We start from the raw sequence: 16,143 nt of genomic DNA, 5'->3' as shown, positions 1-16,143 counted from the left end.
TACTCCTAGCTATTAAGTTACCAATTTGGTGATTTGACAATCAGTGACAATATAATCTGTTTTTCCTATTACGACCAGGCTCTGCTCTATTAGCTGTGTCCTTATGATCAGGTCCATCATAAAAGGACACACAATTTATGTAATATAAATTTTAGCAGAAACACATACACTAAACTTCCTAAAAACCCCAAACCTATTACGGACATACTTCAATCAAACACCAGTTTCCAGGGATAAATACATACCCTTAAATTAACTGGGATATCAGAATAATGTTTAAATAGATAATACCAGTTACACCAATTCTCTTCCCCAAAAAGCATAGATTCCCTTTCTCAATGCCAAGTTGTTACAACATCTCCACAGGTTTCCTGTTTGTTGTTTAAAGTCGCTGGTCGCAGATGATAGTTCACTGGTAAACAATGATCAGACCTAATCACACTGATCCCAGCTTGCTAGAGAAAGCTGAGAATTCCGAGATTATAAAGTTAGAACATACATTTCGCTTCAATATTGTGGCTACATTTTCCCATTATTTAATTTAATAGCACAGAATACATCCGTCTTCTGTTGTTTTACAGAAAACACATTTACATACTGACCAGATAGTCTAAAAGCAAACACGATCTGCATATTTGCTATCCACAACCCAAGTTGCTGTCATACCAATACCTCAGCACGAACGTACAAAAGAAAAGATTAAACATACAGCAATACAGTTTAACAACAAGGTTGAAGTCTTTTAACCCTACCTTATTGATATATCTATCTGCCTGTATCTGTAAATAAGTTCCTTTTTTTTTTTCTCCTTTTACCTATAGATGCTGGAGGTCATTGGACAGGGGAGAGAAAGAAATTTCTCTGTTGAAAATGAAACTAAATCTACAGAACAACATGATCTGTACATGGAATAGCAAAGATAAGACTTACAAGAAACCCTTTCAAGAGATTTAACCAATTTTTAATACTGAGTCTACTAAACATAAAGCACATTTTTCTTTACCCACAATTACTACTTTTTCACTTATGTGCAATCAAGTCATGTGCATATCGTATAAAACGACATGACTCATTTAGAGGATTTGGCTTTCTGTACAAGAACCAAACATGTTATCAGTTGTTTCAGCAGTATATTCCCTAATGCCTGCATCTCTCCATGAAACTGCACTGGTAATACATTTACAGCACGCAACACAAACTACTGCAGAACATAAAAATTAACTGAAGTTATACTCACTGTAACCTGGGAAGCATCCATGAATTGTAGGCCAAAGTAATCGGTTTCCACAAGGTCCAAATGATATACAATCTGGTCAAACAACTCCTGGCCCTTTGCATTTTTCTGTAACAGAAAAGAAAGTGGGGTTTTTTTGTGGGTAGATATGGATTTGTTTGTTTGGGTGGGTTTCTTTTTAAGTTCAAATGGGGAAGAGGAGATGCACCATGGAAAATAACATCTAAATAGTAATTATATTTATTCTAAAGAGTTGTATTGATATTTCTTTTTATTTTCTTCAAGAAAGATACATTGACATGTTGTTCCTGTCTGAAGCTATTACAACAGCATCAGACTTCACTCTTAAAGAAAACTTTCAAAGTTCACTGCAACTCAAAGTGTAGGAGAGAAAGTAAAGGCTTATGTCCTGCTAAGTGTCCTAAGTCCCAGAGACAACATTTTAAACCCCAGGAAGCCAAATTCTCCAGGAAAAGCTTGCTTGACACACCACCTGAAACCTGCTGGCTGTTATCACATACTAACTGCAGTGCCATACCACCACTCAAACTGCAAAATGAATTCTGGACAGCTTGAATACTTGAAGAGCACTGTGAGGAAAATTAATGAAATCTGATAAGAATCTTTCAATGTTGCTAACTGCCATCACATTTACAGCCTTTAAATGGAGAAACAAAAAAAGAGCTACAATTCTTACTTGACATGACACCTGAAACACAAAGGCATGGAAACAAAACTAACCCGTCATGGGCTATGGGGTACTAGTACAAAGTTAGGCTGCATTGGCCTGTGTACTTGTCCTGAGGTTAAGCCAAGAATGTACATACCAGAGCACTTCAAACACTAGAGGCAGCAAAGCTTGGAGATTAAAGGTGGGTAGGAGGAAGAGGGAATAGCAAACCAATTTTTCATGCAAACCCTCTTGTGTTACTTGGGGAAGGAAGCTTTCAAGTCCCTGAGCAAAAAAACCCCACCCTTGGCTAAAGTACATGAGATGACCATAAGTCTCAGTAAGAGACTGAAGCTACAGGTGCATTTTATACAGGAAAGTACAGATACGGAACCACTTCTGTGCTTGCTATGCCTCATACACCTTTGAGGAATTTTTAATATTATTTTCATTCTTTAAAACACTAACACATTAGGTGTTCCCACTTCAGCCAAAATGTAGCAAAACTCACTGATTTCAACTTGGAGAGATAAATAACACTCAGTTCCTTTAGTTCGGCCTTCTGCACAAAAGCAGCATCAATTGCAACATGCAGAACCCCTGTCCAGGATTCCAAGCTGTCTAAAAATCTGTCTTTTCCAGCAAAAGACAAGATGAAGAGTTTCATCTCTATTTTGCCAAGAAGGTCAAACAAGCTTAGGTGTAGGCAGCAAGTTTTAGTTTTTTGGTTTTGTCTTTTTTTTTTTAAACTTACAAAGCAGAAGCACAGAAATCAAATCTTATCAAATTTCAGTAATAGCATTAGGAGCCCCTTTAAAACAAACTGCATAAAAACTTAAAACTAGCATTAAATTATCATAAGATACTGCTTTATTATTTTTGGGGTGCAAGAAGTGAATAACAGACATTCTTAGAGTTCAACAAACTATTGAAAGCAGATGAGAATACAACAGCTTCTTAAAGCAGTACATCGCTGAGAAACCATCATCTTTAGATATACAATAATTGCTATAAACCAAACAAAAAGTTTGCTAAAGAGTATCCAGAACATGTTTTCTCATACATAGTAAATTCAGCACTTGTTAAAGAAGCCAAAGCACAACAGAATTTAAACTGATTCTGCTCAAACGAGGGAGGAGAAAACCCTCCAAAGCAATAAAAAAAAGAAACTGCAAGACATGAAGAATTTGCAAAACTAAGAAAAACTGATTTGATGCCCTATGATCACTCTATTCCTGGTTGCTTGCTTTATGGCACTAACTACCAGTATGTTTATTTTCAACTGCCACACACCCAATAGAAACCAGAGAGAGCACACTCCACCTTCTGCACCCAAATAGTAGTTAATGTTCAACATGTGTGTTACATGGAGAATAGCTCTACACTGCACGACTAGGCCATAAAATGCAGTATTACATACATAGTTTACAGGAGATTATCACATTTAACTTGTCACTAAATGAGCTTTCCCAGCAACTCATACCACTTAGATGATAAAGCTGCTGCAGCCCACAAATTGCTGACAAAAACTTTGAGAAGTTACACTAAAGAGGGAGATAAAAGTGACTAACTCCTTTCCTCTAACAGTAAAGGATGACCTGTTCTCCTTTCTTCTGCCTCTTCACTGCCTGACAATCTAGGGAGTCAGATTGCAGACTGATAAATTGCTACCCGTGCACTGAATTAAATGAGTGGTATAGGTAAAATAGAAGGCTTTTTTCCCAGGAATTACATATGCATAAAAGTGGTCTCTAATGGAAAAAATGTCTGTATTACGAGAAACTTCTGATTTGCATGATTTTTTCCTCCACCCCTCTTTCTGGGTAACACAGAAGCTTAAAAAATGCTTCCTCTTTCAAAACCTGGGTATGGAACTGGTTTCATACAAGATGATTTTCATAGTATATCTAATCAGTTGAAATTTAACAAATCACACTTTCTCTGCAGACCTTCAACTTGTACATATGTTTTGAAGATACATCTAAAAAAACCCAACTGTAAACTAAGAATGTTTTACAGTCCTACCTTGCTAGACAGATGGTACAGAGCTGTCAGATGTAAAAGACCTGCATAACTTACATCTCAAAAAAGGGAGTATATGGCAACAAACAATATACATACACTATTATCATATATGTCTATTATTATATACAGTTACTACTTTGTTGTTATGAAAGTTACTGTAATTGGGAAGTGCTGTAAGCAAGGTTGCAAAACCTTGTTTGGTTTTGTGGTTGGTTTTTTTTGTCTTTGCTTTAAAAAAAAAATTAAAAAAGCAACAATTAAACCACTGACAGTTTCTGGTGGAGTGTTCCTTGAAACCCACAAGAACCTGTGTGAGCACCATGAAACCTCACAGGCAAACACGGCCGGGGGGGGGGGGGGGGGGGGGGAGCGGCAGCATTTCGAACGTCCAACTTACAAAACTACAGCTGCAACCCAAGGTAAAACTGAACTAGCATGAGGCAGTCACTTGTGTTCCCTTTTGCCTCTCTGTCCTTGAAGAAACATTGAAAGACTGAATTACACTTGCTCCATGATAATGACCAACTACTGAGAGAAAGGAAAAGAAAAATAAGCGTTTCTGATGTCAGTCAGCCCTGTCCTGCCTGAGAGTCATGCCAGTATCCTCTATTCTGTATCCTGGAAGCTCTTCTCAAATAACCCTCCAACATAGTTTCTTTGGGACCATGAATCGTGGCATCAAAGAAAATTCTTACACTTAACGAAGACTTATTGCTCGGTCCTCCCTACAAGGACTCAAATCAGCAGGGGTATAAAGCACCTTGTAGAGCCCTAGTGACAGCTGGCCCACATTTCAAGTAGGCTAAATTTTTAGCTGCCAAAGACTTCCAGTGAAATTCTTGTCAGCTAAAACCTGACAAAACAAAGATTAACTTCTCTAATTAGAAACTCTTCCAGACTTGACATGTGAATAGGCAAGAGGTTTTAACATGCTTTTGGTGGGCATGAAGGGCAAGTTCATCAGCCAGGGACATTTTACACCAACTGGCTCTGTCTAAAAAGGCTGATCAGTGTTGGTTTTAGCTATTCCAGAATTGTTTGAAAGATTTTCACCAAAGGGCATGGAAAGTGAACATACAAGTCAGAAAAGTGCCGTTTTCATGCAGATACAGTGCAAGAATGCCACTGATCACTCTCAGAGCACAGCAAAGCTGGAGAGCTGCTGTGCACACCTTCCCACAACTGAAGTGCAGTATGTAGCAACCAAGCACAGTGCATTACATGAACCCAAGTGGAGGGGCTGAAATTGTTGAGTCATACTAGGCAGCTCAGATTGCAGCGTGACAAACAAACTATTAACAGATTTCAGAAATTGCTGAAGTTCTGGGAAAACAACCCATCAAATAGGCCAGGAGGTACATGAAATAGTTTGCAAGTTGACAAAATGAGAAAAAAAAAAAAGGAAAATAAACTACTGCCAAGAAAAAAAGTCAAAGCCAATTAACTGTAATGTGTCCCAAACTGAACAGTGAGTAGTAGCAGAAATTAGTAGGCAGGGCAGATTTAGTTTCTTTTTCTAAAGAAAGCACAGGATTATGTATTCTGCAATATATCAAATATTTTTAGGAGAATTTCACCACTTCCTTATTTTTTTCAGGGAAGATGTCAGGGCTGCCCCAGGCTGGACACAGATGGTTTCAGCCATCTCCACAATGGACCCACTGGCTGCTGGTAGTGGTCGGAAGGAAGTGGGTACAGAGGTCAGGAGTGAAGGATTGGATTTGAGCCTGGGAAAGAGCTGTCTCTACCTTGACCCATGAGCTTTCCTGTTCTCATTTTTTTCTCCATATTTTCTTCCCTCATCCTGCAGATGGGGAGACTGAATGTGGGGTGGGAGCCTGGCTGTTGGATAAGGTTAACCCACTGCAGTGGGGAAACCCTTATGCAGGGCAGTTTTACATTTTGATCAAGTCAGCAGTCATCTGAAGGGCATCCTGTCTTTGAAGAGCCTTTAATCTCTCCAAAAGCCACATGAAGGGCAAGCAAATACTACTACGATGGGTGCCTTATAAGTGCATTTACTATTGACAACATTAATATCAGCACTGACATTTTTATTTTATTGGAGTCAGATGAAGGTGAGAGTTTCTGTTTACTGTCCTTATCACCTACGTGTACTACTGCCAACACAGACCTCTTCCAAGAGAAAAGCACTGTCAACACTTCTAAACGGGATCCTCAGGCAACAGATAAAAACTACCATCAGCCACAGAACAAAGTAGTAAAAAAATCCTTACTTGTAACTTTATGTTCTAGAAGCGAGTCTGGACTCCTCTTATTTCACATATAGACAGGTTACCCCATCACACTTCTACACTCAGAGGCACAATAAAAATTGTTTATTTATATGGAAAGAAGATTCTTTTTCACCCCTAGACTGCCAGCTCCCTCTCCTGACCGGCTTGAAATACTACATGCCCCTCAGGTTCAAGCACACAGCTGAGGAAACACAAAGTAGCTAGGACGAGGAGAACAAAAACCTATGCTTGAGACTTCTTAACCTACATGATTTCATCTGAAATATACTTTACAGTTCTGCATCCCCAGAGGAAGAGGTAGAACTTGATAAAGCTAAGCTATGGGTCTTGAAGTGGCAGCCACCTGTAAGACAATACCATCAAACACATAACATTACACTTAAGACAATACCATCAAACACATCATAACATTAGGCTTCCCTTGCATGACTTCCCCATTGTCCTCCTGCACAAATGACAGTGGGATATAGGTGCCATTTTGCTGGAGAGCTAGAGATTTGCGGTAATGACTTTAAATTGCATCTGAGAAATAACACAGAGTACTGGCATAAGCTAAATTGACCTAAAAGAGAACAAGGAGAAAGAGGCAAATGCTATCAGAAGAGAATCCCAGGAGAGTTTAGTAAAGACTCTCTGCTTTCTTATGCTAATAGCAGTACCGAAGTTTCAAAAGACACCTTTGCTTTCTTGTATGTCTGTATTTGAATGCTGCATGAGTAGAAATGGTTTTAAATAGATGGAATTGTACAAACAGAATTTTCTATATGGACACGTCTTTCATATACATTCTGCATGTGTGTGTGCCTGACTCAACTCTTTCCAATTTTTTTAACTTGTTTTTAAATAGGACACTTATGACAGTCTACAAGAAAATGGTTTACCAATAAGGCAGAGACACAGTAAGACCAGCAGTAATGCCCAGTCAGACGTAATGCAATACAAGCCAGAAGTGCTTTTATATAAAGGAAGCTTCCTGCAGGGTCCCTGCTATCCCAGCCAGCCAAGCTAGAGGTTCTGTTTCCAACTTGTACCCAAGAGGTTTGTCAGTGCAGCTGTACAGCTATATGCCTAGTAAAGAACTGCCTACAGGGGGAAGTTACATCAGTATAACATCACTAATTTAAGTTAACAGTGCTTTTAAACCCCCTTCCCACACATTCACTTATGGGCTACAGTGTACAGCCTGGCATGGGGCCAGTCGTGTCAAAAGCTGTGTCTCAAACACTGGGTATTGGGGCAAGGAGGAGGCCACAAAGCTGTGTTGTGGCTGGGGGGCAAAACCTAGAAGGGCTGCTCTAAGAATCAATATCTTACACAATGCCTCATAGATCATGGCTTCAAGTGTACAGAACAGGATCCCCACCACCACCACCTGCTGACCTGTAAGAGCAAAAAGTACAGATTCCTTTAGAAATATCACATCATGTATGCTGCAGGAATTTACTTTTATCTATGTCTGGATAAAACTAAAAGTTCCTTAGAACGATCCCTCTCCTCCAGCATAATATTGCATGCTGTTTATGTTCACACAAGTCACATTCAATTGTTTCTATGTCTATTTTTTTTTACTTAAATAATGCATATTATTTGTGGCACTTTTCATAGCAGAAAATTAATTTCACATGCATGCTAACATTAATTGCCTTTTCCCTTATCTGGCACAAAGTCTTCTACAGTGCTAAACCTTCCATATAAGTTATATTAATTATTGATCACCCTGACAGTTACAGCTGGTAAATGAAGTTCAAAGACGCAAAACATCGAAGCAGTGACCACAAAGGGAGTTTAGAACTTGAGAAAGCTCTAAGGTGGTCCTTCCTCAGAAGCTTTATGGCTTTAAAATGCAAAGACAAACTCTTGAGAAGTTACCTATTTATTCAGACAGCCAACAGACTTCAGCACTCTTCACTCTTTGTTCTTTCATATACTAAGTCACAGGACCCCTCCAAAGAATCAACTCCAATTATTTGCTTCTCTCTAAAGAGAACCAGAAATCCAGAGATTCAGAGAAGTCAGTAAAACCTCTTAAACTGCAGGCTTATAATCAGCAGTTTAAAAAACAGAGAAAGACTGGGGAAGTTTGCCACTAAAAATATTTTATTTAGTGGGCAGCCAGGAAGACATAATTCTTTTTAAGCACAAACATAATTAGCCAAATATATGCAATTAAGGAAGATCACTACGAATTATATTTCTTTCTAGAAAGACAGAAGATGTAACTGGAACAGCCATGTGGTTTTTATAACAAAACTTCACTAGTATAATTTTTAAAAGTTAGAATAAACAATAGTTCAAACTTATAGAATTCACCTCTCTCAGATTATACCACTGCTCAGTGAAAAAAACCTAATGCCAGACCTAGGATTATTATACTGACAAATCATCCAGCACTCTAATCTCCTCACTGTTGCAAAGGAATTATATGAGACAAGGTAAATTCTCATCATTCTGTAGAATTTAACTTCTTGCTCTGTTAGAAATATTCAGATCTGAAGCAGAAATGGACACCTTACAGCACTGAAACAGGCATGGCAGCACAATGTTCTGTTTATTTTCATTCTGAATAATGAACACGGACTGATGTGTCTGGCTTTTTTTCAATTAAAGAAAAACCACATTTAAGTTAGAAGTCCTGAGTGTCAAGATGAGGAGCAGAAAGGCTGGGTTATAGCTAAAATCGATTTCTTATATTTCATGTCAACAAAAAGATCATACAATCAAGTAAGAGGCTGAAAAGATAAAAGTGGTGATTATTAACAAAACCACTGACCCATAGTTAGTATGCAAAAACACACACTATTGATCAGAATCTGGAAAAGTAACAGTTTCAAAAAAACCAGACAGAAAAGAACCACAAATCTGCAGAAGTGTCAGACTCCTCCCGTCAGGTTCCCTGCAAGCTGCGATTTTTTTGCTGCCTGCTTGGAGGGAGTATCATATGCCAGCACTTCCTTTGGATGTACTTTGAAAGACTGCCTTCAGAATTTTTTAAGCAAAAATACAGATGAAAAGGAAAATACATGATCAAAGGTACATGCTACATGTACACACATTCCAGAGAGTATAGATAGATTAGCAATAGTTAGAAGGTTACCCCGCATCTGGTTTGATTTGAAAAGCCATTTGGAGCAGGCTGCAGTTTTTACTAATTTGCAGGAAGGTTTGGGTTTTGTCTTTCACTTTGAGGTTTGGCTGCCCCGCCTGCCTCCATGCCATTAAACAGATTCCGGCCATTCATATGGCAAGGGAAATAAAACAGAATCCAAAAGACTATAGTGGAAATTAAACCCAAGCAACATAAAGGAGTAAAACCAGAAAGTATCAGCTTTTTAGCTTATTTCACCCGTGTATTCAACAACACCTCAACAGGAGCTTACACTCTCGATTCAGATCACCACACAGACATAGGAAAACCACCACAGTGAATGCCAGAGATTCAGTAGAGCTTGTTAAGCTGGCGATGCTCCCAGTTTACTGTGATGGGTTAATGGGGCATTCCTTGTGGCTGGCTCTTTCCACCTGGGCATTTTACCCCAACAGAAGTTTTGCTACGCTTGACAACTTTTGCAAAAATCTTTTTCTCAGAATCTGGACCTCAAGACAGATCAGATCAAACATTCCGAACTGGTCAGTCATACATGGCAAACTGCTACCATCTCCGTTGTTTAAAATAATAACTTGGTCTTTTAGTCAAACATTTTTGTTTGGTTTTTTTTTTAATTCAGGGAAAACAAATGGCAAGAATTCCTTACAGTATGAAAATATCAGACCATGATAGCATGGTCAAGTCCATATCCAAAAGCCACTGTAACATGAACCACTTCACAGCACAGCTTTTAGTTGGAGGGATAATGAACTAGTTAAAAATGAAATCACTCTGTGGTGGCCCCAGGAAACACTGTACCACCAGTTCTTTGCAGTTACAAGACAACCTCCATGCAGATATTAACAAAAACCTTTGTTTAGAAAGATGACAAAGAAAAATCTGTAAAGGGCGCGCTCTCAGAATAATTTTATTTCACAATGAAAGCGAACACAGGAGCAGAGAATTCCCACAAACTCACAATACTTCAGTTAAACCGTCAATCAATATTCTATTTAACCTAAACCACCAGCATTAATACCAAGCCTCCTAACTGTCTGAGAAGTGACTAAGTCATCGGAGGATCAGATTTTGCTGTCCTAATTCCCTATTCTATCACTAATCATAGAATCACAGAATAGCAGGTTCGAAAAGACCTCAAGGATCATCTGGTCCAACTTCCCTGGCAAAAACACGGTCTAGAGAAGATGGCTCAGCACCCTGACCAGCTGACAGTCCAATGTTGGGGAATCCACACTTCCCTGGGGAGATTATTAATAGAAACAATGTTTCTCTTTTCCAGACTTGCAGATTTGGACAACAGATTCAAGAGCAAGCTTGGGTTCTTCTGTTTGCACAGAAGTTATGCAAGCCAAACTCTGACCATAATGACAATTTTGCTGCCTAATAGCTTTTAAATGACACCGACAACTCAGCTGACTTCAAAGTCATACACATGCAGGCAGCAGAGCCTTTAACTGCAACCAAATACAACACTGTACCAATGACGCAGGAAGAACAAGTGTCAACTCACTTGCTCATCTGTGTCGATTCAGAAAGAGACAGAATGTGATAAACTTTATTCAGGCTGAGCAACAAAGCACATATGACTGTTGATACAGCCAGAGAGTCTGTAGATTAAGAGAGACTCAGTTTTTCATCTCACTGTATAGAAAATACCATATGTTGGGGGAAAACAAGCAATTCAGATGAAGAGAGTGATAAGCTGAATGCTCAATCACTCGCCAATCATGCACACTGAAGATCTTAAATTAAACCCTCTTTTTAAATCTTGGATGAAAGACCAGCAAAAGTTGTTTATCTCAACTGTTGGGTTTTCAACATGGTCTCCTACAGCACCCTTACATCCAAACTGGGATATTATAGTCTAGATAGGTGGATTACTGTGGAAGACTAGGATCACTGGGCTCAAAGGGTAGTGATTAATGGTTTGTACCACCCATAAGAGGAATTCCTCAAGGATATATCCTCAAACCTATCTTGTTTAACACCTTCATCTACTATATGGAGGAAGAAATGAAACACATCTTCATTGACTTTTTGGAAGACACCAAGCTGGAGCATCCAGGTGACTTGTGTGGAGGATGCTGACAAACTAGACATCAGGAAAGGGCTGCAATGGTGTTATGAGGCTGGACCATATGTCCTTGTATGGTTCATATGACCATATGACCCATCAGGTCAAGACAAGTCCAGGAAGATCACTACCATGACAGGCAAAACAGACTCAACTTGGGGAAGATTAATTTAATTCATTGACAACTAATAACAGTAGGATAGTGAGAAATAAAAACAGAACTAAAGACACCTTTCCCCTGCCCTTCTTCCCAGGCTCAACTTCACTCCTGACTCTATCTCCTCCCCCTGAGTGGCACTGGGGAATAGGGGAAGCGGTCAGTCCATGACACTTCGTCTCTGCTGCTACTTCCTCCTCATGCTGTTCCCATGTTCCAGCATGTGGTCTATCCCACGGGAGACAGTCCTTCATGGACTGCTCCAGTGTGGGTCCTTCTCACAGTCTACAGTCCTTCAGGAACAGCTCCAGCATGGGCCCTTCCATGGGGTGCAGTCTTTCAGGAACAGACTGCTCCAGCATGGGTCCCCTTGGGGCAGCAGTTCCTTCCAGGAGCCTGCTCCAGCACAGGCTCTCCATGTGGTCACAGCCTCCTTCCAGGCACATCTGCCTCCTTCTGCGTGGGGTCCTCAATGGGCTGCAGGTGGATATCTGCTCTACTATGGTCTTCCATGGACTGCAGGGATACAGCCTCCCTTGACATGGTCTTCAGCACAGGCTGCAGGAAAATCTCTGCTCTGGTGCCTGGAGCATCTCCTCCCGCTCCTTCTTCACTGACCTTGCCATCTGCAAGGCTGTTTCTTTCACATTTTTCTCACTCCTTCCTCCCTCTCACAGCTGCTGTGCAGAGGTTTTTCCCCCTTCCTAAATATGTTATCACAGAGGTGCTACCAACATCGCTGACTGGGTTCAGCTTTAGCCAGTGGCAGCTCTGTCTTGGAGCCAGATGGAACTGGTTCTGTTTGACATGGGGACAAGCTTCTGGCATCTTCTCACAGAAGCCATCCCTGCAGCTCCCCTGCTACCAAAACCTTGTCACGTACCCCAATACAAATGCCTACCCTCCCTCACAGACTCCACAGTCTTGACCTCAGTTTCTAGGCTTCTAATACATCAGGTACAGATTACTGGGCCTTCAGTATGAGATACAAAATAGCCAGTGTTCAGGGGGACAGTGGAGAGCAGGGAGTCACCTCAGCCACTCTTACTGTCCTAGCTCAAGACAAGGTTATCTTAGATCTGCCATACTCATCATTACTGAAAGGCAATACTCTCTACTCACAATACAGACCAATGAACTCATGTCTTCAATGAGTGATAAAAACTATTTTACTCTGAGAAACAGGATGGTTCCTTTGTCTGTCAGTCTCATCCTCCCTCTCCACCCCCAACGTTCAGAGGAGGAAATTACTCTGTCATTCAATAACTATGGGCATTTAATTAAAAGGTAGCTTTTAAAAATATATTATATTTACAGAGACAAACACAACCAACCCACCAAAGTATAGGTTATTGTGATGTAAAAGCACTCTCTCCTTCCTGCTCAGAGATTCCATGCAAAGTGAATTGCTAAGACTCCATGGGCCACAGTCAGTCAGTGGGGAGCGCACATCTGTCTGCAAGGAACACCAAATGCTTTCCAGCCTCATTTTCACAACATCCAGGGGCTGCAAAATCTCGCGTATTTGAAATTGTCCTTCTCCAGCCTGAGTTATTCTCTCATTACCAGTGAATCCATTTTCCCTGGTGGATCACGAAAACACAAAATGTACAAACTACAATATGACAAATATTTAACACTTTAAAAGCATTTTCAAAGCTTTATGTTACTTTAAATGTAAACCTAGGTTTAGATATATTATCTCCCAACCCATGTGAGTCAAACTCTTGCACTTTCCCCCACCTCCTAATTTAAGCTTCCTGTAAGTGAACAGACATAAAATTGACAGTTTGTTGGTAACAAGCCTTTCCTGACTTTGTGTGTAACTCATACTGAATTAATGCAGTTTTGTTTACAATGCAGCACTTAGAAGCAAAGCATTTTCTCATGTTATGTTCCAGTTGTCTTCTAGCTTTCATCACTGTTAAAGCTGCTGGTTGTTTTGAATTTTCAGGATAAACTGTGAACTAGGGCAAGTATTAAATTGTAGGAATTTGCTGAAGGACAAGAATAATAGTAGACAAAGTAACTTAAACAATCGTCTCTGTTATTCTACTTCAAAACATCTACTTAATCAAGTGTAAGTGCATGAAAAATGGAAGCCTAACACTACACAGAGTAAGCATTTTTTTTAAAAATCCATTGGTGTAATACAATTGGTTCCCAAGACACACACAATCAAATAACAATTTTCAGTAAGTTGCATTTCTAATCGATTTGTTTTAACCCAACATAGTCAATGCTTAAAACATCATCTTCCAGAGAGCCGCCAGTTGTCTTCAAGACCCCAGAAGGGATACATGGATGAAGGACTGAGTTATGGCTTGCTTACCTTTTGGATACTGACCACAAAAGTCTGTGAAAGTATCCCTCAGGAAGATAACCAACATTCCACTTCCCTCATGGAGAGGCTGTGCTACAGCGCTTTATTCTGGAGTAACTTCTGCCCCTTGGAAAGAGGTAGTTCTCAGGAAGTTGAGCACCCATTTCTGCATAGGAGGTCTGCAAGGTAACCACAGCAGACCAACTCTGCTAGAACTACTATGGGTAAATTCCTTTTGTTAAGTCTTAATACTAAAAACTATGTTAAAGGCATATCATTTTCCACTGCATAATGAGACTGACTCACCAAAGATTAAAAAGGGTTCAAAGGGCATACACCAAAGACATTTCTCAAAATAAAGAAATCCCTCCCCCCCCCAAAAAAACCCTCTACCAACAGTCTTGAATATAACCTATCAAGACCAATAAGAAGCAAGTATTGTATGTAGAGTACTCAGTGATGTTTACATCATACTTAAGTGATGAGAATTTACACAAATTATAAACGTCTTCCTCACTTTGGAAGGTATCAGCAGGTATGCTGCACTATTTACAAAGCTTCAGAAGGAAGCTAGAACTGCCTTATTTACATGCCAGAACAAGCTGGCACACATGTAACACTTGTAATGGAACAGGCATCACATACCATATTTTTATCATGCACTAAAACCACATCTTAATTTTTTCAACAGCTCTAGATGGCATCTGTATTTTTTGTACTTTGTAGCAGCTCAGCTATTGATCCCATATTCTTTTTCCAGCATCTTGGTAAACTGATTAAATCTTTCTTTGATGTTTTCAGACACGGTAAGGGCTAGTGGAGCCAAATAATCTTTTGTTCATGTAATGTTATAATATTAATACAAAAGGAGTATTTTTGTCTGCATTAAACATAGCAGGCAGATCAGCTACCTGGCAAAGAAAGCATGCAATATCAGGAGTATACATCTAACATTTCATATGCTACTGATCCAGAAACTGATCAAAGTCACTGCTGTGGAGTAGAGGAGAAAGACTTCAACTGGAAAAAGTAAAGGCTGCAACTATGTGGAGCATTTAAGAGTCAAGAGAAGACAGTAGTAAAACTAAGAAGAGAACAAGAACCACAGAAGCAGGAGTAAATTTTGACATATACATGGTACAATTGAGGAATGTAACTTGGGGAAGAGACAATGTGGAGAAATACAGGAAACCAGCTGGTCATCTTCTACTAGCCTGGAACCCACAGGGATTCCTAGCATTAATACAACAAACACCTTTCTCTATTAGATGGTACACACACTTTACTCACTCTTACAAAATCTGTTTAAGGTCATGAATTTATCTTGCTGCCTGAACCTACAATGCCCAGTACAACCATGCCTTAATGGTGCCTGGTTGGGCACCACTACTATGATCTATATGCTCATACTATAGGCCTCCCAAATCTCACAGCTGTTCAAGGAGACCTTCTATCTAACTTTTGCCTAAATACGTTTACTGTAAGTTTAAGCTACTTAAGAACTTCTTTAATTACAAAAACAAATGTAAAAGCCAAATCTGGAGGCCTGAGAAGGGGGGGAAGGAGATGGCATTAGAGAAATAAAGCAGACAAGATATTTATGGACAAATTTATTAAAACTGATCAAAATTTTCCAAAACAAACAAAATTCTTGCTTGGGTAAATAACTGTACTAGAGAACATATTGCAAGACAAGAATCAAGGTACAGGAGGGAAATGAATTGGGCAATCAGTTGGCAGAAGGCCCTGTATCAACAGCGCATACTCAAAGAATTGCCCAAGCAACACATTTCGCCTAGATAAACAGCTCCAGAAAATTGTGCAACAAACTCTGAAGTGCCAGTGCCTCAAATTAAGAGAAAGGAAGCACAGCTCTCACACAAACCCACTACCCTGCTACAGCTTTCAAACACAAACTCACTCAGATTTTGTGCTTCAGGTTCACAACATACGCTCATTACAGAATAGCTAGACTTGATTATTATAAAATTACTATCAGTTTCAGACAAAAATATCAGATGTATAGCATCCTACTCCTGAAATACAATAATTAAGTAGCAACCAAGATGAAGGTAGGGGGATAATCAGTGGTGTACTAGTCAGAATAGAGGATTATTTCATATTAAACATCTTAAGCACAGGACTATGTTGCTACAGCAAGCCAATGTTTATACTCAAAAAGCAAACTCAGTCTTCTGGTGTGAATATATACAGTGTTTACTAACTCCTGAAGCCACAGGCAGGGATTACTAAACATACTCTAAGAACTCACAAGCTCTCTGCTGCTTTCAAGTTT

At 39.6% G+C, this 16,143-nt stretch overlaps 1 protein-coding gene across 4 annotated transcripts in view; it reads right to left on the bottom strand.

The window, feature by feature from the left end:
- Positions 1 to 16,143, bottom strand: part of EPB41L4B (erythrocyte membrane protein band 4.1 like 4B) — a 180,120-nt gene that overhangs the window by 127,686 nt on the left and 36,291 nt on the right. For all 4 annotated transcript variants that reach the window (XM_074824909.1, XM_074824919.1, XM_074824927.1 and 1 more), the window contains exon 2: positions 1,238 to 1,342. In XM_074824909.1, coding sequence (XP_074681010.1) covers positions 1,238 to 1,342 — 105 coding nt within the window. The remainder of the gene's footprint in view (positions 1 to 1,237; positions 1,343 to 16,143) is intronic.

The sequence above is a fragment of the Strix aluco genome, chromosome 1, assembly GCF_031877795.1.
Source record: "Strix aluco isolate bStrAlu1 chromosome 1, bStrAlu1.hap1, whole genome shotgun sequence".
NCBI lineage: Eukaryota > Metazoa > Chordata > Aves > Strigiformes > Strigidae > Strix > Strix aluco.
Note: the sequence above shows the minus strand (reverse complement) of the source record. Positions and strands in the feature narration are given on the sequence as shown.